The sequence below is a fragment of the Mercenaria mercenaria genome, unplaced genomic scaffold, assembly GCF_021730395.1.
Source record: "Mercenaria mercenaria strain notata unplaced genomic scaffold, MADL_Memer_1 contig_983, whole genome shotgun sequence".
NCBI lineage: Eukaryota > Metazoa > Mollusca > Bivalvia > Venerida > Veneridae > Mercenaria > Mercenaria mercenaria.
In genome coordinates, this window is record NW_026463903.1 from 34,094 (window position 1) to 60,279 (window position 26,186).

The 26,186-nt window shown below is 36.7% G+C and overlaps 1 protein-coding gene across 1 annotated transcript in view; it reads right to left on the reverse strand.

The window, feature by feature from the left end:
• Positions 1 to 26,186, reverse strand: part of LOC123537088 (uncharacterized) — a gene marked incomplete at its 3' end in the record, with an annotated part of 68,631 nt that overhangs the window by 32,958 nt on the left and 9,487 nt on the right. Inside the window, exon 4 of the mRNA XM_053536410.1 lies at positions 18,995 to 19,120. Within this exon, the coding sequence (XP_053392385.1) occupies positions 18,995 to 19,120 (126 nt within the window). The remainder of the gene's footprint in view (positions 1 to 18,994; positions 19,121 to 26,186) is intronic.

A 26,186-nucleotide genomic window follows, 5' to 3' on the forward strand; every position in this document is an offset into this window, starting at 1 on the left:
GTCGTGCTTGCATTACATACTTCTCTGTACCGGTTGCAGCACTGGGTTTTTCACCCCATGGTTAGGGATATCTGCAACAGAAACATGAGAGTTATCAATTTCAGATACAGGAGTGATACAGGAGCATCAACTACTTTATCATTTGCAGCTACAGAAGGACCACTATTAGAAAGGGAAACAAAACGATCCTGAGCTGCTAACGCAGACCAGGGCTTCCTGATAGGACCTCCTATAAAAGGCAACAGAAGTTTCCTGTGAAAGAGCATCGGATAACCTCTGCCATGTTCCCGCTTAACACGATAAATAGGAACATCAGTGTTAGGCTAATCTACAACAATGTAGACAATGTTTTCCCATTTATCTACAAGCTTCTGCTTTCCACGCACTTCGACATTCCTAACCAGAACCCGATCATTAGGCTCCAACTTAACTTCCCTTACCCGGAGGTCATACCACTTCTTATGGCGTTGACTTTGTTTCCTGGCTTCCTTACTTGCAGTATTGTAGGTGAAACTTATTCGTCTTCTGAGGTTTAAAACATAACTAGATTTCTCCTTATTAGAGGATCCTTGTCAGGCTCAATGCAGAGGAAGGCATCTATTGTTAAACGGGGATATCTCCCAAACATGGGGAAATGAGGAGTAAATCTAGTAGTATCGTGTTTGATGGAATTGAAAGCATGCGCCATTGCAGGAACTTGAGATTTCCAAAAGGGTTACAGCTTAACAAGGCTAATATTTTGGATTTAGAAGCAAAAAACGAAAATATATGATAAAAAAGATGATTTTAATTTTGAAATTGTCAACTTGTCCCACCTTCAAGGAGATGTTGCTCGAGCAACATCATACGGTGTCTACATTTCACAACTTATTCGTTTTGCAAGAGCTTGCTCAAAGATAGAGGATTTAAATGACAGAAATATTCATATCACCTAAACAATTATTCCAGCAGGGTTACCGTTATCATAAGCTACAGAAAGCTTTCAGTACATTTTACTACAGATCGTCTGAACTGCTATAGAAATATAATACTAACCTGAAAACATTTTTAAAACTTGGACTTACACACCAGGAATACTATGGAGGTGTAGTTTATAAAATTCGGAAAATTAAACATAATCCTTATTTGAATGAGGTATTTATGTTAAAAGTTTATCAAAAGAGGATACGATGCAAACCGTGCATGTTTAGTGATTGACACCTCTACAGTAAATCGCTACGCTTTCCTATTTGATGATGCGATGACTAATAAAGTGTAAGACTCAATGATGCTTTTCTCCGAAATCCTACATATACCGAAATGTTAATATGAAATGTAAATGTAGCAGGGGTGTTGGTAAGACCAAACGCCGTCCTGTTTCATACAAAGAATCCAAGTGGGTCACAAGAAATGCAGTCATTGGCTTACCTGATTTTTTCAATTGGCAATAACCTGAACGAAGATCCAATTTACTAAACTACTTTGAACCAACGAGACTGTCAATCGTCTCATCATGCGATGAGGTGAATACGAATCCTGTACAGTGCAGCTATACAAACGACGAAAATCAATGCGGTAATGTAGAGAATTGTCCTTCTTGCGAACAAGAACGATGTTAGAAGAAAATACACTGTGAGACTCTCGTATCGCACCATTATCAAGCCTCTCTTTCAGACGTTCGCGCACATCTTCATACGTCCCAGGTGGAATCCTTCTATAAGGATCCTTGAATGGAGTAGGATCAGTCGACTTGATCTCATGCTCAACAAAAGTGCTGCAACCCATATCGGTAGTACCACTTGAAATCAAAGGTCTGAAGAGCCTGAGAGTCGGCGAATGATTGATATACTGGTAGTATAGTCTAAATGGCAAGGTTATGATATCAAACAACAGGAACAATGAATACAGGATGCACATGAATGACTAGTTTTGTGGGTAAAAATAATACGCTTCCATGCAACTTACTAGTATTTTAAATATTTCTTTTTCTCAGATTATGTATGGTAATAAATCAATGAAATCGATTAAAGTGGTGTATGTAAATTGAGGCTTCAGTTCTAATAATTTTTAAGATTCATACAATTTCCATCAATAGTATCAAAGTTCTAACAAACCCGCCCAGGATTGATCTGAGAAGGATCAAATCTAGAAATAAAGTAAACCGAAATGGATCTCATTTATAAGTTACAACTTGGTATTTCCTTTGGACAGAAAGTGTGATGGACAAGGTGGCTATAACTATGCTCCCCAAATTTTAGGGACAATATCAAGCATATCAGAAAAGTGGAAAGAACAAGCATTATATTATTAAATGGTAGTCGCATAATGGCGGATACAAATAGTCCTTAGTTTGTTTTGCTTTGTAGAGCTATTTTCCTTATTTTCTTTGCAAAATCACATGACAGATCTATGCTTGACATGTATGTAGCATTTTCATAATGAAATAACATCATAACCAGACTTTTCATGGAAACTTAGATCATACACCACCAGTATAATTTGGGGTCTCATTTTTAGCTGATTCTGCCGTTGTCTGTTTGACTGAAATTATTTTTCTTGCATCAAACATGACCCCCACTTTTCTTTTGATTTTTATTTAGCACTGATAATATTCTTCAAGAAAATGTAGGTTACAGACATTTGAAATTGGTCCTGATGTGTGCTGCGGCCATTGGAAATAGGTCAATTTTATATAGAATTAAGAACAACAACTATTTAGTGTGTAATAACCTATAAGATGACGTTGGTAAAAATTGAAATCTGGTCAGATGATGGCGGAAATGGGCTACTTTGATAAGAGTTTGATAGAAAATGACAAATTTATTGCAATTTTGTTGAAAATGAGGGCAAAACCCAAAAATATCACATTTTCACTGTTTTGAGTGTATATTTTTCAAAATGTGCATATTTACAGCCTGTTGACTGCTAATTTATGGCCATCAGAGGTAAAAGTGAACATATTTAACAGTTTAAATGTGTAATTTGTAAGCTGATCAGAGTAAAAATTGTCAAAACAGGGCAAAACAGGGCTGCATTTAGGGTAACTGCTTCAAAATTATGTCACGACAGCTATTTTTGACAAAATCTGACGCTTTGTCTTATGGTACTGAAAACCTTGTATTTTTTATGCATTTAGGTTTCTTGTACATTTCAAAAGAAACTGGCACAGTGTCAGAGAAAAAAAGGTTTTCTTATACACTGACAGGCAAATCGCGCATTCGAAACTAAGGGAACATATTTGGACTAGCTACCAATTTCGGAAAAGATAACCGATAGTAATAAATGCATTTCGTTTTAAGTTAAAACCATCATTTATTCTATTTCAGACCCGCTAACCCCTTCAAAACCATGTCAGTAGTCCCCAAGTCCGTGCACTACACTTTCAATTATCCATGTTGATTAATGTAGACAGACAGGCCCAGACTGGGCTGAAAAATGTTTGAACCATTTTTACATGATCGGTAGCAGGGTGGGTGTAGGGAGGGCTGTTTCTTCTTGCTTTGAATTGCAGTCAAATTTTGAAATGGGCATTGTGGCAGCTGGTAAAAGGGCAAATGTATCAAACTGTAAAGTGGCAAATTGGGGTTAGGGGGAGTAGAAGGATACCCTCTCCTTTAAGTAGGGTTTAGGGTATCACCACAATAAAATTTTGAAAATAATGCAGACCCTTTGGTGCGTTTTCTTACTGAAATTTATATGTTTCAATTTCTAAATATTACCTAGATTTTTAGCATTACAATATCCAAAGTATGAATGATTGTCACTTCATATTTTTACTTCAGGTCATGCCTCGTGACTCTAGAATATAAGTCTGATATAGATACTGTGTATGTGTTATAAAGATAAATTCTAGAATCATTTCTGTAACAAAGATATCTATCATGTCTGTTACTGGAATGTTAAAATTTCATAAAACAGCTCTATATTTCTCCAAAATATTATATCCGGATACAATTACACTTTTCTAAATACCGCCCAAATCTCCAGTTTCAACAATATGTTTTACAAATTGTGACGATACGAAGACAGTTTAGCAGCAATTTACAGTATCTGACATTGAAGTTTACGGTGAAATTACCGCTTATTTAAATCATTTCATAAAAAATTGTTTCGTTTCGTCAAAGCAGTCTAAAATAGATGATCTACTTTCGATTTCAAAAACTACAAGAAAATACAATTTAATATTTCGCCGATTTGTTTATTCCTCGAAAAATAAGAAATAAAATCGTTTAATCAGTAGTAATTAAACAAACCAGTAAGAGCTTCTTCTCCCGATAATTTGTCCTCTTACTGACTGCAAAATTCAACCAGTGTGTCACGAAACGCAGAATCGGTGTCAGTATCATGTTTTTTTGCGACCTGAATGTAAACAAATTATCGGCACCAGTCAAAATTCTAGAAAGGTTACGATTTAGAACGAAGTTATATGTAGACGTTTCCATTTTCGCCACTCGCGATTTTGCATCATTTTGATCTGGCCGATCTTCATAGTATTTTTTGGTAAACCGAAGTCCGTATTTTCAAACGTAAAGTCGTAGAGAAACTACGGACATTGTGTTGTTATAAACAGGTCACGTGCGTTCGACGACAAGTGCCCAGAATTTAATTAGGATTCATCAGCGAAGTCTCGCGGAAGAATTAACGTACTCTACATATCTTATTCGGGTCATTTAAAATGAAGCTGTCATAATTTGATTTCACCGATGTGGTAAACTTTTTGATAAGAGACATTCCAATGCTTTCAGAGGTACCCGACTCAATAAAATATTAGCAGTATGTTCTGGAACTATATTTTGTCCTTCACTGGACGTTACGTGAACTTGGTAAGTCTGCGCAATTTATGAAATGCACAAAATGACTTTTTAAGATTATTTTTTGAAACGGGCAGGGTAATAAATGGATAATTTGGTTAATAAGTCAATATGCAGTTTTTATTTGATATGTGAAAATTATATTTGCTATTATTTGACAAAAAGGCAAGAAATTAGTCACCATGATCATATGCGCAAATGCATTACCAAATCCCGTAGAATCGTTATTCGTCTTTATCCTTAATGAGTTACCGCGGACAAAATACGTGGCTTTATTCGGGTATTGCACAATTACACTTCATAAATTTGACAGAGTACATCAAATATTGGTCATATCAAATGGGATTGACATAACTGAACTTCATCCGATCAATTAACACCTTGAAATTAGAGACATTAGAGACAATCTAATGGAACTACATCAATTCACTGTGTTGTGAGGCCGTTTAATGATAATGAGAAGTCGGACGATATCTAGGACTCGTCAAACGCTTAAAGCGTTAAGCCGACTGAAAAATGTGCTTGCACTGATCCAATAAGTTCCTTGCTCTAGTCTGTTCGGAATCAGTTAAGTGTTCCGACAGTACTGAAATACCAAGATTCTGTAAAGACTTGTCATGATTGTGGGCTTTGTCAGCAGTTCTTCAACAGTATCAGAATAATTTGTATATTTGATATATTGACAACGTGGCACATAAGCACAGATAGTACTTGACTCCCTTGTTATGTGATCACTGCTATTATTATTGTTGAATTGCTGTAAATAATTGAATTAGGGTCATTTGTGGCCAATTTTGGTTCACTATGTGAATAGCTGGATCCCAGCATCACACATTATGTCATACAAAAGTTAAAGGGAACCAGATATTTGATAGAGCAAGTACTCGTTGTTTAAATCTGGACCAATCAGAAACAAGTTCTAAAAATAGCACGACTGCTGAGGTATAAATAGGTAGATGGATGACAGAGAGGACATTCGGTATCCAGCGGTGGAAGCAGACACATCGAGGATTCAACTAATAATTTATCCAAGTAACTTGATAAGGAGACTTTTGCAGTGACCCTGTCAGGGCGGATAAATTATTTAAAAAGAATACTTTGGAAGTTCATAGACTAAAGAAGAGTTGCAGAATTTCAACAAGGTTTCGAGCTATAGGGCCAGCGCATAGGAGTTTTACCTTAAGGAGGTAGGTTACCTTTATATTTGTATGTGCGCATGTCCAAACGGAAGCTAACGTGGCGATTTACGACGACGTTTACGACAAACTAAATGTGTTTGTATATTCATTCTTCTGAAAACAAATCATAGACCTGTCTTCGATCTGACTCTTTATGGTTTAATAATGCAGAAATAATGAATAAATTGCCGCAGAAACGCTTCAAAACAATGTTGCCTTAAAATGACGTCATTGACGTCATGACGTTACGTGTCAGTTACCGCGCAAAATTAATAGCTTTTATCTTGAAAGTACGTAATTCTGTGCATTTTCTTTATTCAAACTATTTTCAAATAACCATTATTTGCTGAAATATTTTTTATGAGTCTTTTGCTCTGAATAATAATCAATATTTTGCTTCTTTTATGTAGTTATATTGAAATGTTATGCCGAATGTAAGAAAATGGATGATGGTAACCAATGTTATTTGGAATATAGTTGGGTGAGAGGTTACTTGTTACGGCCATTTTCAAATAAAAAATCTAGAAGTTTGATTTGTAATACCTATTTTTCAGGTTCCGTTGATAATTTGTTACTTATATACTAAAACTAAGATCTAAAATTGTTCAAATTTCAGTAGAAAATTGTGGTTTGTTGAATTGAATTGATGTTACCATGGAAACGAAGCCCATGACCTATGTATCTAAATGTAAAATTCAAAAGCGTTGACACTAATCTATTTAAGAAACACAGCTTCAGCTTTTTATTTTCATTTCAACAATATCCATGAGAATAATAGTAGCATGCTGAACGATTTTTCCATGAAAAATGCCAGACGAGGGGTACTGCTGTAAGTATTCTAAGCTTAGAAATTTGTTTGAATAAATGCAGATAACACGAAAATATAATTTACGTTAGAAATAATATGTTTTAAAGCTACATCAACTAGAAAGATAATCTTATTCAATATTATTTTATAAGAAATTGCGACAAAAAGCAAGATATAAGCCATTTTAAACATCTCTGTTGCCATGGTTACTTTAAACTTTAAGAAAAATAGGGTACCTTGTATAGTGCTTGGTATTTTGCTAATAAAATTACCCAAATATTCCATGTTGGTCATTAACAGAATGGCACTGAAGCCGTCGAAAACCCCTATTTTTATACATAGTTGTTTAAATATGAGAGAAAATGCGTTACCATGGAAACACGAGCCCCGCGACATATACATTTTAAGCTTATATTAGAAAGCTAACGTGCATACTAGTAAAATTATAGAATATGCTGACTTCTACGGATATCAACGAAACTAAAATACACTGAAAAGTGTTAAATATCCGTACTTTCCTTCTTCTTCCAATATAAAATACCTTTGGAGGGTCATGTTCTTCAAACCTGGATAAAAATTGAACTTGAAGGAACAGAGACAAACGAAACTGAGATTTTAGCAGTTAAGACTTCATATTACACGAAATACGAAAAGATGCTGCGGTTCAACTAATTTGAATTTACCCTTGTAACAAGGTAACCTACCTCCTTAAGGGTAGTTGAAAGATATGGACGATAGCAGATATAGGCTGAGCATCGGAAAGCTGAGATAGACCCAGAGTTTGGTAATCTACTGAGATAGTAAGAGAGTTCCAGCTTATTATAGACGGTTCAGCATTACTGGCGAAGTACAGCCAAGGCATCGGGGATATACCTATATGGTAGTTGAATGCTACATATGATAGCATATAGGCGCTGAGCATCTAGGAGTCAGGGCAGTCATATAGAGTTTGAGAGGACAGAGGCCGAGCATCTATTCGATAGGACTCGTATCTTGTTGATTCAAAGAGATTGTCTGACGGGCACTTCAACAAATAGACCAATCAAGTATAGAGTCTCCAGCCTATAGGAGTTCATGAGCTAATCATTTTTAATTGAAGATTGTTAGTTTGAAACATTTAGTGATTTGCCTGGTCCCTGAAATTGCCTAGCTCATAATAGAAATCATTTACGAATCATTTGTACACGAATCATTTAGGCAAGGTAGCCAGAGGAAAATTCTATATATGAGATATTTGGTCTCACCAGCCCCACGTTTTAACAAAGGACATTCTACATCGTTTGTTACACCCCAGTCACACATACGGCGCGGATAGCTACGTCTAGCTACGGATAGAAACGTAGTAATCCGTATCGACCCGTTCCGGAGCCGTTCGGATTGGTACGGGTTGATACGGATTACTACTTTAAGGTACGGCTAAGGTACGGATCGATACGAATTACTACATTTCTATCCGTGGCTAGACATAGATATCCGCGCCGTATGTGTGACTGGGGTATTAGCTAGTCTAAGACATAGTCACCTTAGCGATTGGACCAAAACCATGGTTTAAGATACTAAAGGCGTAGGCACTTCCCTGGGTCATATCATTCGTATCCTGACAATTTGGGGGCTCGTCCGGGATCTATATCCAAGGAGGTACAGAGACTAGTGTTTTAACGTTCTGTTGGTGTACCGGAGGCGCTGAGTGAAGATAGTCTTGCTCACATATAGTTGAGCTTTAGAGATAGTTCCAATTTAAGGTTTCAAGATGGATTACAATAAATGGGTAGCGATGGGTTAATGAATGGGCTTTTCGGGTACGGAACTGAGCGATTACGTGGATAGAAAAGAAAAGGAATATACTGAACGTGAGGAACGTATGCTGAGACGAGATGAAGATAGGCGGAGATTTGAGGCTCAAGAAACTGAGAAAAAACGACTGTTTGAGCTTGAACAGGCCGATAAGTTACGGCATTATGAGGAAGAACAGGCAGAGAAGAAATGATTATTTGAGTTGGAACGTTTAGAATAGGAAAGAGCTTAAAAAGAGGAAGAACGATCCTTAAGAGAGGAAGAACGAGTTTTGAAACAGCAGGAGTTGGAAATGCTTAAAATAAAGGCTGAAGCCGGAGCTTTAGGAGCTGATAAAGCTGATAAAGGTGTTGAGCATTTGAGCAGTAAAACATTACGGTCAAGGCTACGGAAGTTCGAGGAAAGTAAAGATGATATGGATGCATACCTCGAGCGGTTAGCAAAAAGCCAGGGATGGAAAGAAGAGATATGGGATGTGAGCCTCAACTCATTACTCACAGAAAAAGGCATGGACGTATATGCAAGCATGCCTCCAGACCAATCCAATGACTATCCTGCATTGAAGAAAGCAGTTCTGAAACGTTATCAGTTGACAGAGGAAGAATTTAGATTGAAGTTCAGGGAATGCAAGCAAGACCGTGGTGAAACTGTTTTTCAGTTCATGGCTAGGCTGGACAAGTATTTCAGTCGATGGACAGAGATGGCAGAAGTTGACAATACATTTGAAATGCTGAAAGACCTTATGATCAGAGAACAGTTCATCCAAACTTGTTCCACAGACCTTGCTTTGTTCTTAAAGGAAAGAGTTACAAAATCGAGAGCTGAGATCACACAGTTGGCAGAACAATATATTGAGGCACATGATGGAACTATAACCTCAAACAGGGTTTTGAAAAATAACTCATTATCTAATAGGCCATCACAACGTCCAAGTATGACACCTACATCTCAGCCCCAACACAGAGAAAGGCCAGCTTTTAAAAGGCCTGTATGTTACCTATGTAATAAGGAGGGTCATATAGCACGAGAGTGCCGAGATCATAATAAGAGGAAGATAAGTGCGTCTGCTTTGGCAAGTAGGGGATCCTACGAGGAGAAACAGTTAGATAAGCATGGCAGACAAGACTCTACACCCAAAGACTGGAGAAAGAAAGATCAGGAGCATAAAGACAGAGACAGACAGTATGATGACAGGAAAGTGCCGGCTTCATGCATAGCTGTGTCATTAGATGACAAAAATGTAAAAGAAAACATAGAAGATGGACGGTTTTTATTAGCAAATGGACAACCCGTTTCGGTCATAGCAAGCACCTGTAATATTGGCTCAATAACCAGTGAAAGGAATTTGGTATTGAAGAAAGGGTATATAGGTGATAAAGAAATGCAGGTTTTGAGAGATACAGGTTGTGAACTGGCAGCTGTTAGGAAAGATTTCGTATCAGAAAATCAAATGTTAGATAAGAAGTATCTTATGGTTGCAATTGATGGACGTGCAAGGGTAGTTCCGTCAGCAAAGATAAAGGTTGACACACCATATTATACAGGAGAAGTTGAAGCCATGGTTTTGACAACTTTGATCTGCGATTTAGTTATTGGGAATATCGAAGGGGCTTCTGATAGACCAGACATTAACTGGAGTAGTAATAGCGAAAAGCATTTCCATCAAAAGAAAATATTGTTGCAGCTGTGGTAACGAGAACACAGGCTGAGAAAGAAAAACAGTCATTAAAACCATTTAAGATTGCCGAAACCAAACAGGATGAAACTGATATCGAACGTTTAAAAAAAGCTCAGAAGGAGGACAATTCCTTAGGAAAACTGTGGACATATTTTATTATGCCTCTGAAAAGAAGAAAATGAAGATGAAGAGAGGTTTTCCGTTTATGTACGAAGTCAAAAAGGATGTATTATCAAAGAGATAAAGCAAATTGTAGTTCCAACTGAGTTAAGAAAGAGAGTTATGTCTCTAGCTCATGAATCAATAGTTGGAGGACACCTGTCAATAAGAAAGAGAGTTGACAGAATACAAACAAGTTTTTACTGGCCTGGGTTAACTAGTGATGTCACAAGGTTTTGTAGGTCGTGTGATATATGTCAGAAAATGATCACAGAAGGTAAAGTTAGAAACGTTCCATTGGGAGACATGTCAATAATGGAGACACCATTTCATCGTATGACTGTAGATTTAATAGGACCTATTGCCCCTGTTTCAGGAAATCGGTATATTCTTACTGTGGTCAACTATGCCACAAGATATTCTGAGGCAGTTGCATTACCTTGGATTGAGACAGAACGGGTAGCTGAAGCTTTGCTTGATATATTTTCTACAGTAGGATTTCCATCCGAAATTTTGAGTGACAGAGGAAGTCAGTTTACCTCACAGCTGAAAAAAGAAGTTTGTTCACTGATCAGTTTGAAACAAATGTTCACAACTCCATATAATCCAAAGTGCAATGGTTTTGTGAACGTATGAATGGTATTTTAAAGAGTATGTTGAAAAAGATGTGTCAAGAAAAACCAAAAGACTGGGATAGGTATTTGTCAGCTGTGTCGAACTACTATATGGCAGGACAGTCATCGGACCTATGCAAGTACTTAAAGAACTTTGGACTGAAGCTGAAACACCAGAAACAAGAAACACCTATGAATATGTTTTAGACCTTGGAAATCGACTAGAAGAAACTTGTGAGATAGCTAGGGAAAGTCTGAATGAGCACAAGAAACGTACAAACACCATTATGACAAGAGTGTCAGAAACAGAAATTTGAAGGTCGGGGATAAAGTATTATTACTTTTACCAACTTACCACAATAAGTTGATGCTTCAGTGGAAAGGACCTTATGAAGTAGTAGATATGGTCAATAAAATGGATCATAAAATAAAAGTCGGTGACAAAATAGGGCTTTACCATATTAATTTACATAAAAAGTATGAGGAAAGACAGGATATTTTTGCCGGAAGTGTTTCAGTGATCGAGGCCGATGAAAGTACAGAGAGAGGGGTGGTTGATGACGAAAATTTGCTTGACCTTATCAGAATAGGAAAGTCGGAAACATATAAAGGTGTAAAAATCAACCCTCAGTTATCCGAAGACCAAATCGCTCAAATAAAATCTTTTTTGGAACAGTATCAAGACATTTTCACAGAAAGTCCTGGGACTAAAAATCTCGCAGAACATAAGGTCGAACTAACAATCACAGAACCTGTTAGAGTCAGACAATACCCCATATCGTATGCAAAACGGAATGATGTTAACCAAGAGGTTCAAAACATGTTAAAGGCTGGTATTATTGAGCCTGCCACTTCTGCATACAATTCTTCTATTGTAATGGTGAAAAAGAAAAATAATACAAACAGATTTTGCATCGATTTTAGACGTTTGAATTCTGTAACGAAATTTGATACAGAACCTATGGGAAATGATAAAGATGTTCGGTCAAAACTTTATGGGGATAAGTTCTTCACAAAATAAAACCTCAGCAAAGGTTACTGGCAGATTCCTGTCGAGAAACAATTTAGGCGCTTGACAGCATTCACACATCTGAGGGAAACTTTCAGTTCCGGAAAATGCCATTTGGTATGATCAATTCAGGTGCTACATTTAATAAAATGATGCAAAAATGATTGACTGGATGCAAACATGCTGACAATTACGTGGACGATATTTTAGGTCACGCAATGACATGGGACACACATATGTCAATGTTACAAGATATTTTTAAGAGAGTTAGGGATGCAAAACTTTAAGACCATCAAAGTTTCTCAAGGGATATAGTAATATTTCATTCACTGGACATAAAGTCGGAAACGATCAGTTGAAAATGGAAGATGGTAAACTAGATCGCATAAGGAAATGCTGACGAACCTAAAACTAAGAGGCAAGTACGGAGTTTCCTTGGTCTAACAGGATATTAAAGAAAATTCATAGCATCATACTCCGAAGTTGCAGCACCCCTGACCGACTTGATCAAGAAAGGAAAACCTAACAACGTCGTGCCCGCCCGCTCAGCTCAGGAGATAAGAGCGTCGGTCTACGGATCGCGGGGTCGTGAGTTCCATCCTCGGGCGGGGCGTATGTTCTCCGTGACTATTTGATAAACGACATTGTGTCTGAAATCATTAGTCCTCCACCTCTGTTTCATGTGGGGAAGTTGGCAGTTACTTGCGGAGAACAGGTTTGTACTGGTAAAGAATCCAGGAACACTGGTTAGGTTAACTGCCCGCCGTTACATGACTGAAATACTGTTGAAAAACGGCGTTAAACCCAAAACAAACAAACAAACTAATAACGTCGTATGGAAAGAACAACATGCCAAAGCTTTTAATACTTTGAAAACCTTGCTTACAAAAGCACCTCTTCTAAGGTTACCAGACTTTCCACGGCTTTTTATGTTACAGTTTGATGCTTCAGATACTGGTGTTGGAGCAGCACTGCTTCAGAGGTATGAAGATGGACAATTTCCTATAGCTTATGAATGTAAGAAATTGCTCCAAAGAGAGAAAAACTATTCGGTAATTGAAAGAGAATGTTTATCAATAGTATTTGGAGTTAAGAAGTTTCAAATATATTTGTACGGCAATCAGTTTATCCTCCATACTGATCATGCCCCATTGAGTTATATACAGAAATGTAAAGTAGAAAGTTCGGGAATAATGAGATGGGCATTGCTTTTTGCAATGTCACAGATTCAAGATAGAATCTATTAAAGGTACAGAAAATGTATGTGCTGATTATTTAAGCAAACAATAAAGGATTATTAGGTGTAACAGATATATAAAAAAAAATCAAGAAATAGTAAAAAGAAAATTATTCTTCTTGTTTATGAAAACCCTAAAGTATTTTCTTAAGGAGGGGGCTATTTGTCAGAATAATTTGTATATTTGATATATTGATAACGTGACACATAAGCACAGAATGTACTTGACTCCCTTTTCATGTAATCATTGCTATTATTATTGTTGAATTGCTGTAAATAATAAAATTAGGGTCATTTGTGGCTAATTTGGGTCCACTATGTGAATAGCTGGATCCCAGCATCACACATTATGTCATATACAAAAGTTAAAGGGAACCAGATATTTGATAGAGCAAGTACTCGTTGTAAAACGCTGTGTTTAAATTTGGACCAATCAGAAACAAGTTCTAAAAATAGCAAGACTGCTGAGGTATAAATAGGTAGATGGATGACAGAGAGGGCATTCGGTATCCAGCGGTAGAAGCAGACACATCGAGGATTCAACTAATAATTTATCCCAGTACCTTGATAAGGAGACTATTGCAGTTACCCTGTCAGGGCGGATGAATTATTAAAAAAAGAATACTTTGGAAGTTCATAGACTAAAGAAGAGTTACAGAAATTCAAAAAGGTTTCGAGCTATAGGGCCAGCGCATAGGAGTTTTACGTTAAGGGTAGTTGAATGCTATAGACGATAGCAGATAGGAGCTGAGCATCGGAAAGCTGAGACAGAGACACAGAGTTTGGTAATCTACTGGGATAGTAAGAGAGTTCCAGCTTATAGACGGTTCAGCATTACTGGCGAAGTACAGCCAATGCACCGGGGATATGCCTATATGATAGTTGAATGCTACATATGATGGCATATAGGCGCTGAGCATCCAGGAGTCAGGGCAATCATATAGAGTTTGAGAGGACTGAGGCCGAGCATCTATGCGATAGGACTCGTATGTTGTTGATTCAAAGACATTGTCTGACGGGAACTTCAACAAATAGACCAGTCAAGTATAGAGTCTCCAGACTATAGGAGTTTGAGCATTTATGAATCATTGGTACACGAATCATTTAGGCAAGGTAGCCAAAGGAAAATTCTATATATGAGATATTTGGTCTCACCAGCTCTACGTTTTAACAAAGGACATTCTACATCGTTTGTTAGCTAGTCTTAGACATAGTCACCGTAGTGATTGGACCCAAACCATTGTTCATTGTACTAAAGGCGTAGGCACTTCCCTGGGTCATATAATTCGTATCCTGACAAACAGGATCTATGATTCGAACAACATACACGTTATCGAGCTGATAAAATGTCTGACGAGGAGAAATAGTCATGGTTTTGGCAGAAATATTGCATATTTTTACTGGTATACGTGAGAAAGAACTATCTAGTTTGACTTTCACTCACAGCCCTAGGGCATATGTTTAAAACAGAAATTCCATCCGCTTCTGTAACTCCTGTAGTAATTGTAGTAATTGGAGCAGTGGCTCGAGCTCTTCCTATCACAGTACATGTCTCAAAAGGTTGAAAAACAACAGCTTTCCTATTCAAAGAAGTGGCAGGTACGGTATGACCTTCGGACAAGGAGGTGAAAGCGTGTTGAAACGTTGTAAGTATTTTACTACCACTACTAGTAAGACCCAAAGACTTAAAGCAATTGATAACGTTAGTACCAACTACCAAAGGGATATTACTAGAGTACTTAATATCTGGTATTATCAAAGTAGACTGGTGCACAAGAATCAAAAGATGGTAAAGAAACATTAAGGACTGCAATCCAAAATAAGGAATAAAAGAATCGTTGGCACCTTTTATGTCTAAACTAAAGTTAGACAAACTGTTGATATCTGGTCTAGAATTCAGTGAAAGAAAAGCACCCTCTGGCAAAATGGTTTAGAAAATCACTTGATACTTCTTTACCATGTCCAACAAGGGGTACTCGTCCCGGGTAACTTAGAACGTCTTGACTCCTATCTGCTCTGCGATGGAGTTTAAATCCTCCTTGTCAGGTTTCTTCTCCTTTTCTTCATCTTTTCTTTTTATGTGGCATATTTCAGAATATGAAATATTCAGATTTATGCCACACGATAACGGAATTTTAATCGATTCTGTTTCAGGAAGGTTTGGTTTTAAATAGAGGAAATAGGGTTTTGTAACCTGTTAGGTACATGAGGAGGTTTGGGATCAAGCCGCCTTTTATATTCCTTAATGGGTGTAGATGTCACCTCAAAAGTTACAGAACGGGTAGTCTGTGGTGTACTGGTTAATTTTGTAACCTCGAACCTACAAGGTTTATGTAGCTGTGATACAAAGTATTGTAGGTCTGCATTTGAATTCAGAATGGAAGATCAAGTACCATCTGCCATCATGGAAACAATTTAATATTGACTCTCAATTGTACTAACATTGAAACGATTTTCCAACTGAAAATATAATTCAAGTTACTTAAAATTATGTTTTCTTTACAATGGCCCTTTTGTACATCATTCAATTAAGGACATGGTATAAATTAAATCCAGTACTTCTAACAACTCTCTGCATGATTTGTTTACCTAGAACCTATAAATTCAGGAAGAATTTCCAAAATATGTTTAAATAATCAAAATAAATGGCCTTCAAATTACACCATACAGGCTATGCTGACAGGGTATGTATACAACTGTCAAATCTCAACAGCAGATATGGCACTTTAAGTAAATTCAAACTCAAATATTTTGTCACATAAAATTTGAATTATTACAAGTGGCACTAATAAGACACCAAACTATCACAGTATATGCTGAACACAAGTGTAAGAAAATTTTTAAATTGTTACATAAAATTCAGGTTTCCAATTATGGCTCCAACATTCCAGCATAAAATATCACTCACCTATAAACTATGTCACTTAAAATTCAGAATTCCCACTTTTTCAACAAAATTTGAAAAATGTTACTTAAAATTCAGGTTTTTGACTTTGGGGTCTCCAACACTCCACCATACAAATCACTCAATTTCTCACAAATGGAACAATACCACATCATATATAATGTCATTAATAGCACAAATGATTATTTTCACTCTATTTCTTTAGTGTCTTTACCACTCCAACATAGATTTTATAGCAGCTGCTGATATATGAATGTTCCAAATATCTGTGCTCAACAGTAAATCTCACTCAATTCTATGTGGTCCACTGAATAAAGATTGGACTCCAAGTCTCAAAACAGACAAAAACAACTATTTATTGTAAAAGATTTCACTCAAATATACCTCAACGATATATTTTAAATGAATCTTTTGTCTGATATATTTTATCGAACACTGTATAGAAAACTTAAACACCAATTAAATTACAGTTTATTTATTTCACTTTGATTTAATTATATTTTATTGCTAATATAAATCTAGAACAAGCAAACAAATGTACATATAACTCATTAAAATAAACACACATATGATGAAGATGATTTAAGTAAAAAAAAAAAACAATGATTTGGACCACAAGTTTTTCCAATATTAATGATGGTCCTCCCCGGAAATAAGTAATGTAACAAAATGATCAGAGTTGTGTTCAAGATAAATACATACTAAGTAAACGTTTTATATGCAATATTTAATATTTACTGTTGTGGGGAAATACAAGAAAAAAAACAACAAATATAAGCTGTGAAATATATTTACTTCACTCTACCCTTCTAAACCTTCAAAATTGTTGTACTTCCTTGACTGTCGCACTTCCAGATCTTTGCAAAAATGTCACGAAAACTTACAAAATAAAAACTCACGGGAATCTACATCATAAAACTGTGAACAGTTTATTATGTGAAAATAAACATTTCACAGTGACACTAAAATTCAAGCAAAATTCACATTGAAATTATAAAATTGTACATGCAAATGTGCTAATTTAGAAACTGCAATCTCTTTACAGCATTTTTGTATAACTGTTAACATTTCAGAGTTAAGCTACCACTACAGAGCTAAATTCTGTTAACCGCACTGATATTGAAAACAGCTGTCTTAGAAATACCAAAACTGTTTACAAAAACAAAATTGGCAAGATATCATAAAATTGACAGCTACTTACTTACAAGCAGGTTCAAAGGTAAACATATATATCTGCTTCAAATATACCCTATCACTATGAACTACTACAATCGTGAAATCACAGTTTGAAATGGAACCAGTAAACTCTGCTAATTTATTGGAACCCTTACCTAATAGTTATAAGTACAGACACAAAATAAATACGACAAATTTATATAACATAACATATATCTTGCTTGGTCAGTCTTATGGCGCTTCAATATTATGTACCTCCGGAACTCGAGGACGAGTGTCCAGTTTGTGGGGGTGTATGTGACAGTACGGACATGGTAACGTTAGGACAAAAGATGTGTTAGGCAGCTCGTTAGCTCAGTCGGTAGAGCACACGCCCTGTAAGCGAGGGTCCCGGGTTCAAGCCCCGGACTTACTGCACATTTTTCTTACCCTGTAACTATGGCTTTATAGAAAAGATTAAAAATTTTCTTCTCAAACGCTGGCCAGATTGTAAAATACTTTTACAGCAATGTTCCTTAAGTGGTCCTCAAACAATTTTCTTCCAATCATTCCGTTTCGTTTGAAAACATGATTGCCAGGGAGCTGGCCAGTTTTGCTTGTATGGCTACATGGAAAACTTCAAAATACATTGACAGCAATGTTCCTTAGGTAAGGTTCTACCAAATTCCATCAAATTATTCATTTTGTTAAAAGCATGATTGCCAGTGTGCGAAGCTAGTTTTCCCTATATGGCTTTATGGAAGTATTTATACATCTTCTCTAAATCTGCTGGCCTAAATTTAAAATATTTTGGCATATTTGTTCGTTTGGAGAGCTACTACCAAATTCATTCTTTTTTCAATGATGCACACCCAAAATAAATTAAATGAATAAGTATATTGAAAGATCTTTATGAAACATCAACTTAACCAAATTCTGATTGATTGAATCTGCTTAATAGAGGAATGAAAATTGCAACAGCCATTACCGATTTATTGATAATGTTCACCGCCATTATGATTGTCAAAACTCAATTTCGGTACATAGACCTGTATAATGCAATATATCGTTCTCATTTTGAAGTACTTCATTACAGTCTAAAGATATCGTGTGCATATGTTTGTTTACTTTTTACTTTTTTTTTCATATGAAATTGTATATAATATGTTTCCGTTTTGGTATTTCATTACGATATCAATTTTCAGCTAGAAAGAGTGTTTCGTTTTATATAGAATAGACAATATACTTGAGGATTGCTAGAACACTCGTTAGGATTTGTTCTTAATTTTGAGTTGTAAATTTATTCATAATTAATTGCAAAACACAATTGTATTTACATATTGAAGTAATTGTTGAACAATAGAAGACTTAGTTTGTTATCTGCAATTGTGTTCAGTATAGCCTTTCCCATGTTATCCAATCGGTCTGAAAAAGGCAGATGCAGCGTATTAAATTTATTAGATTACACGCATGAAGGTCATCAATAATCTGACCAAATCTAGAGTTAATGGACTTAAACTGATCAAGGCTGATATTTTGCAAAGGAAAGTAAGCGTGTCTTTCTGCAACTGTACTGTGCAGTTTTAAATATTGCTTTTTCGGTTTAGCTGAAGAGTTTTATATAAAACCACGAAAATGCACTCTGTTGGTATACATGATTTACTTACTGTGTCTATGTATCCACCCGAATAGTCTTGTGTCAATGTCTTTGCGCCACTCCCAAAGAAATTCGTCAGAGGACTCGTGCCATTTCCTTGCCAATTTTGTAGTCCAGTATTGTTCATCAAATTGATCTGAAAAAGCCAGATGCATTGTATTAAATTCACTGAATCACAGGGTATTTGGTAACCTAGGCAGAGCATTTAGTATTTCAAATTTATAAGCCCAACAAGTAGAAAATTAATGGACAAGTTGTCTAATACGTTGGAATATGCAGTTTTCGATGTCTACGGTGTTCTGTTAGGGTCAGCGCTTGCTCCCTGTGAACGCGAAGCGCAGGTGTACGACGGTACGATGGCGAAGCGCGACATCACGATTGCGAAGCACGATAGTACGATGGTGACAACACGACAGTGCGATGGCAAAGCGCGACAGTACGATGGCGAAGCGCGAAATTATGATGGTGACAGTCCGTCTTACTGTCACGTTTCGCTATCGTACTGTCGCGCTTCACCATCTTAGTGTCACGCTTCGCCATCGCACCATCGCTCTTCACCATCGTAGTGTCACCATCTTACTGTCAGGCTTCGCCATTGCACTGTCGCGCTTCACCATCGTAGTGTCATCATCGTAGTGTTGCGCTTCGACATCGTACTGTCATGCTTCCCCATCGTAGTGTCAATGTCGTACTGTCGTGCTTCACCATCGTACTGTCGCGCTTCGCCATCGTTCTGTCGCGTTTCACTGCCTTTACTCTGTTTACTTAAGGGCAAAGTTTTATTAAACTCTGTATTGTATAGTATTGTCAACTCTGTCCAACCATCAAATAATTAGAACGCCTTTAGACACGGGTATTATTGAAATGAATATCACTAGACCTGATGTTATTCAAATGAAAATTCCCCAGCAAAATGTCGGTCAAATGAATATCATCTGAGATGATGATATAAAAAATATCATACCTTGATATTGTTTGAAATGTACTTTTCTAAAATAGGCTCTGTTGGTCTATGGCTTTTTTACATTGTTTACTTGGATAATAAAAACGAATATCACCCAACCTAGTGTTATTTATGAACAAAATAACATTGTATTCAAAATTAACTTCCCTGTGCCCATGTAATTAATTGTTTTGTGAGAAAATAATGTTTAATCAGCTCGAATATTTCAATATATTGTCAGATTAAAATAATAAAAATACAGTGTTGTATAATTTTAAGCAAAAGTGTTAATTAGGTCTTGAATACAGTTGTTTGTTTCCGCTTGTAACCCGACCGGTCCTGTCTTTTTACCACTGACCCTACAATTTTAACCGAAGAAAGGTTTTGGATAAAAATGAAGATTTATGTTAAACAAGAAAATTAGAAAGCAAATCCAAAACACGTCCCTCCGTCTGACTGTATAATTCTATACATTAAAGTCGGCCCTTAAGTAAACAGAGAAAAGTTGGTGAAACACGACAAAACGATGGTAACACTACGATGGTAAAGCGCGACAGTGCGATGGCGAAGTGCGACAGTACGATGTCGGAGCGCGACAGTACGATGGCGGAGCGCGACAGTACGATGGTGACACAACGCTGGTGAATATGGCGAAGCGCGACAGTACGATGGTGACACTACGATGGTAAAGAGCGACAGAGAGATGGCGAAACGCGACAGTACGATGGCAAAGCGTGACAGTACGATGATGACACTACGATGGTGAAGCGCGATGGTGCGATCGCGAAGCGCGACAGTACGACAGACTGTCACCATCATACTATCGCGCTTCATTATATCTCCATTGCTTGCGAGTTTGTTTTTAGAAATATGTATTTATAAATTAGGTTAACTATATTCTATAGTTTTACAAAGCCTAGGCTTTTTTAACAAACACAGTAAATTCGAAAGTCGCTAACAAATACTTGCTACAAATCTTGAAATATCTATTTTTTCTGATATTCAAAGCTAGAATACAAGTAGAGGAACAATACAGCATATGGTCCGCAATAATAGCCACAGTATATATTAGACTTTTCTTCGGAATTTCAGATGCAATATCTCAAAAATGTATCATGACAGTTTTGGAGACTTTTCTATGTTCCATTCCTCAAGACGTTGCTTAATCAACACGAAAACTTTTGGTTTGTTGGAGTTAGTTAAAATGACCAGCCTATTAGTATTTTATGCCCAGTTCGAAGAAGGTGGGGTATATTGTTTTGCAGATGCCGATCGGCCGGTCGGTCGGTCAATAGACCAATCGGTTTCAGGATGATAACTCAAGAACACTTGGGCCTAGGGTCATGAAAGTTGATAGGGAGGTTGGACTTGGCCAGCAGATTATTCCTATTGATTTTGTGGTCAGTTGATCAAAGGTCAAACTCACAGCGACCCAAAGCAGTTAAATAGTTTACGGATGATAACTCATAAACGCTTTGGCCTAGTATCATAAAAGATGAAAGAGAAGTTAGTCATGACCAGTAAATGATCCCTATTAACTTTAAAGTCAGTTACAGACACGTAAGTCTAGAATCATGAATTTAATAGTAAGGTTGATCATGACCAGTAGATGACCTTTACTGATTTTAAAGCCAGACGGTCAAAGTTCAAGGTCGCAGTAACCCAAAACAGTTAAACAGTTTCCGGATGATATCTCAAGACCAATTGGGCCTACGATCATGAAAGTTGATATGGAATTTGATAATGACAAGCAGATGACCTCTATTAATTTTGAGGTCAGTAGGTCAAAGGTTCAACTTTTTTCGAATGTCGTATGTCGTATCTCGCGTACTGAACGACATTCAATTTTTTCGTCAAAGTTCGAATGTTGTATGTCCAATGTCGCTTTTTGCACGACATTCAACTTTTTTCGAATGTCGCATGTCGTATGTCGTGCACTGAATGACATTCAAATTTTGCATGTCAATATTCGTTTTTTTCACGACATTCAACTTTTTTCGAATGTCGTATGTCGTATGTCGCACATTGAACGACATTCAATTTTTTTTTTCAAAGTTCGAATGTCGTATGTCCAATGTCACTTTTTGCACGACATTCAACTTTTTTCGAATGTCGTGCACTGAACGACATTCAAATTTTGCATGTCAATGTACGAATGTCGTATGTCGAATGTCGTTTTTTTTTCATGAAATTTAACATTTTTCGAATGTCGTATGTCGCACACTGAACGACATTCAAATTTATTTTTCAAAGTTCGAATGCCGTATGTCGAATGTCGTTTTTTCACGACATTTAACTTTTTTCGGATGTCGTATATCGTATGTCGCACACTGAATGCCATTCAAATTTTTTGTCAAAGTTCGAATGTCGTATGTCCACTGTCTTTTTGAAACGACATTCAACTTTTTTCGAATGTCGTATGTCGTATGTCGCGCACTGAACGACTTTTAAATTTTTTCTCAAAGTTCGAATGCCGTATGTCCAATGTCGTTTAGTGCACGACATTCAACTTTCTTCGAATGTCGTATATCGTATCTCGCACTGAACGACATTCAAATTTATTTAACTAAGTTCGAATGTCGTTTGTCCAATGTCGCTTATTGCATGACATTCAACATTTTTCGAATGTCGTATGTCGTGCACTGAACGACATTCAAATTTTGCATGTCATTGTTCGAATGTCGTATGTGGAATGTCGTTTTTTCACAACATTCAACTTTTTTCGAATGTCATATGTCGCACACTGAACGACATTCAAATTTTGCATGTCAAAGTTCGAATGTCGTATGTCCAATGTCGCTTTTTGCACGACATTCAACTTTTTTCGAATGTCGTATGTCGTATGTTGTGCACTGAATGACATTCAAATTTTTTGTTGAAGTTCGAATGTGGTATGTCGAATGTCGTTTTTCACGACATTCAACTTTTTTCGAATGTCGTATATCGATTGTCGCACACTGAACGAAATTCAAATTTTGCAGGTCAAAGTTTGAATGTCATATGTCGAATGTCATTTTTTGCACGACATTCAACTTTTTTTCGAATGTCGTATGTTGTTTATTAAAATAGAAATACTGTTGGTAAAAGGCAAGTCTTTAAGCTACAGTTTGGAACGATTTTATCTGACCAAGACGAATTACCTTTACATGGTTGTTATTTAAATAAAAAAGATTTTTGCAATCGTAAAAGTGAAATAGTTTTAGTTCATTTGTTTATATTAAAAGCATTTTTTTATTTTCACACTTCTATTAGTCCTGCCAAACGATGTGGTACAAAATGTACCTATGGAAATTATTTTTTTGGGTGCACGTTACCTATTATATTAGATAAGGAAATATTATAAGAGAACTAAATCGGTACAATCAAGCGAATTAGCTTGTACGTGTATAATATTTCCATCAAGCCACATGGGATAAACCAGCTGCAACCACAACAACAATGTTTATTGCATTGTTAAAGGAGATGAAAACCCACTTGTTTACAAGGATACGCTATATGAAAATGTTTCTATCTTTAGCTCTATCGACGTGGTAGAACTACCGACCTTCCGAAAGCCAGCTGGATGGCTTCCTCACATGAACAATTCAACGACCCGAGTGAGGCTCGAACCCACATCGGTGAGGGGCAAGTGATTTGACAAGTCAGAATGATTAGTACAATTTTTGTAGTGTCTTTTTTAAAATTAAGCAGTTTTTGATAAAATACAGAAAAAGTATATTTTGAGAATTGTTTGTAGGATACCAAGGAAACATTTGAGTAACATCACTTTTAAAACGGGTCATCCGTTTCTGATAAGAATTTGAATTAAAGTTCTCACTATGTTCTTGTACGGAAACGTCTGGTCGTAGAGGTTTTGACAAATTAAATGAAGTAAAACATCTGGTAAACTGTCACATAAGGAACATTTGAATGATTTTTTTTTGTAGTTGAGCCGGCGTGAAAAATATTGTTTTAGTAATTAACTCACCTAAGCCAAAGGCTTATGTGAGCTTTTGTGACCGCTCAATGTCCATTGTGGCTTTTGTGACCGCTCAGTGTCCGTTGTGCGTCGTGTGTCGTCTGTCCGTCAACATTTTCGAAAAACATGTTATTCTTTACAGCCACTGGGCAATATTACACCAAACATCACAGGTATGATCCTTTGGTGGTCCCCTGTCCCAATTGTTAAAAAATTGAATTCCACGTAGAACTCTGGTTGCCACAACCGAAGTGAAAAAAGTAAAATAAAGGCCTCTTTATCTGGCATGTGACTTCATCTTATAATCCTCTAGTTCAAATTATGCTCCTGGGGGTCCCAAATTTTACATAGACTTATATAGGAAAAAAAATAGTCTTGTCTGAAACCAAAAGACCTAGGCCTTTAGCATTGCCTTGTGGTCCTCTGTCAAGATTGTTCAAATTATATCCCTGTGGTTACAAAAGGCCCCGCCCGGGGGTCCCAAGTTTTACATAAACTTATATTGGAAAAAGCTTTAAATATCTTCTTGCCTGAAACTTCATGGCCTAGGCTTTATATATTTAGTGTGTTACATTGCCTTGTAGTTTTCCACCAAATTATTCAAATTATGTCCCTGGATACCCAAGTTTTACATAGACCTATATAGGAAAGACATATATAAATCATCTTGCCTGAAATTTCAAAGCCTAGGCCTTTAATATTTGGTATGTAGCATTGCCTAATGGTTATCTACCAAGATTGTTCAAATTATACACATTGGGTGAAAAGAAGTCCCGCCCAGGAGGTCCCTTGTTATACGATTTATACAGGGGAAAAAATCTGATCGTATTTCCGTGACTGTTAGATTGTAATTTACCCGAATACCAAAAGTAACTTTTTAACTGACTTTCAGTGACCATGAATGTGACCAACTGACCTATTTTCTTAATATATTAACATATTATTATTATTATTATTATTATTATACCAGATTTATATAGCGCCCTTTTCATGATCAATTTCACGTTCAAAGGCGCTTTACATAGTTCAAATGCAGCCAGCACAGGGCGCATAATTCATCCTCTACTAGTACAGACACAGAGCGATCTGACCAGAGGGACAGAGTGAGACAAATCAGATACAGGCTTGTCCGGCTAACTTAGCCTAGCTCGTTGCGAATAGACAGCCTGGTTCTTTAACGTGCCCAGTGTATAGCACTGATACACGCAAGGATTGCCTGGGTTCCTGACCAGTACACCTCTGGTTGGGTGGGAAACACTGAAAAGCGTTTCTGAAAATTCCCGAGTAGCTGCCGGGGATCGAACCCCCGACCTCAGGATTGGAAGGCCAGTGTGCAAACCACTGAGCTATCCGTCCACCACATCAGTTTGACATTTGAAACATGTAGCTCATATTACTCATGTGTGCGATCCAGGGTCATCACGACCATCTTGTTTTATTTTTAGCTCTGGTGGTCATGTTTGTAAAAGAATAGAAGTTATTTCAATATTCGTGATGAAGTGTAACCTATACACACGTGAATAAAATTCTATGTACTTGGATCAATTTATGAAAATATTGTTCGATTTTTTTTGTTAGAGTTTCCAAGATTTACTGCATACACAATTTTAAAAGCGCTACATCTAATTATTTTTTTTTTAAAAATCATCGATATTAATCATCAATCATCTTTGCCTAATAAATACGTATCGGTTTACTATGATAATTGTTCTGTTCTCTTAAGCGTTGACTACTGCCCATAAAAATTTCATTCAGAAAAGTTTTACTCGTATCTGCAGAAATATGATTGTCTGCCTGGTAATCTTTTGGCAAGTACAACGTTTCGAAATAACAAAAGTTTTTTGTGATATGCATAATTCTGACAATAACAATATAAAAATATAGGCTAAAGTTAAAACAAAAGGGCCATCATGGCCCTAAATCGTTCACCCGTTATGCTGTTTGCATGAACAGTTTTCAAATTGGTGGATGGCTATCAAGCAATGTTATGTAATGTTTGTGAAATTATATTGAAGCAGCGCCAGAGTTTTCTGACATGAATATTTTTAAAGTTTCTACTAGATAAATATGAAAAGGTAATGTGTATGCTGAAGTTGGGAATTCGGGTTGAGAAATTGGGGAAATAATGTGATATGGCAACATCAAACAAAACTATTTTTCCATTACATATCATACAAGAAGATTTTTCTACTACATACATATAAGGAAAAGTGACCACCCATCCCAGTGGTCATTTCTAACAGAATAATTTGTAAAGTCCTGAAGAAGGTCACCCACGTGTATACAGCCTCTGGCGTCCAT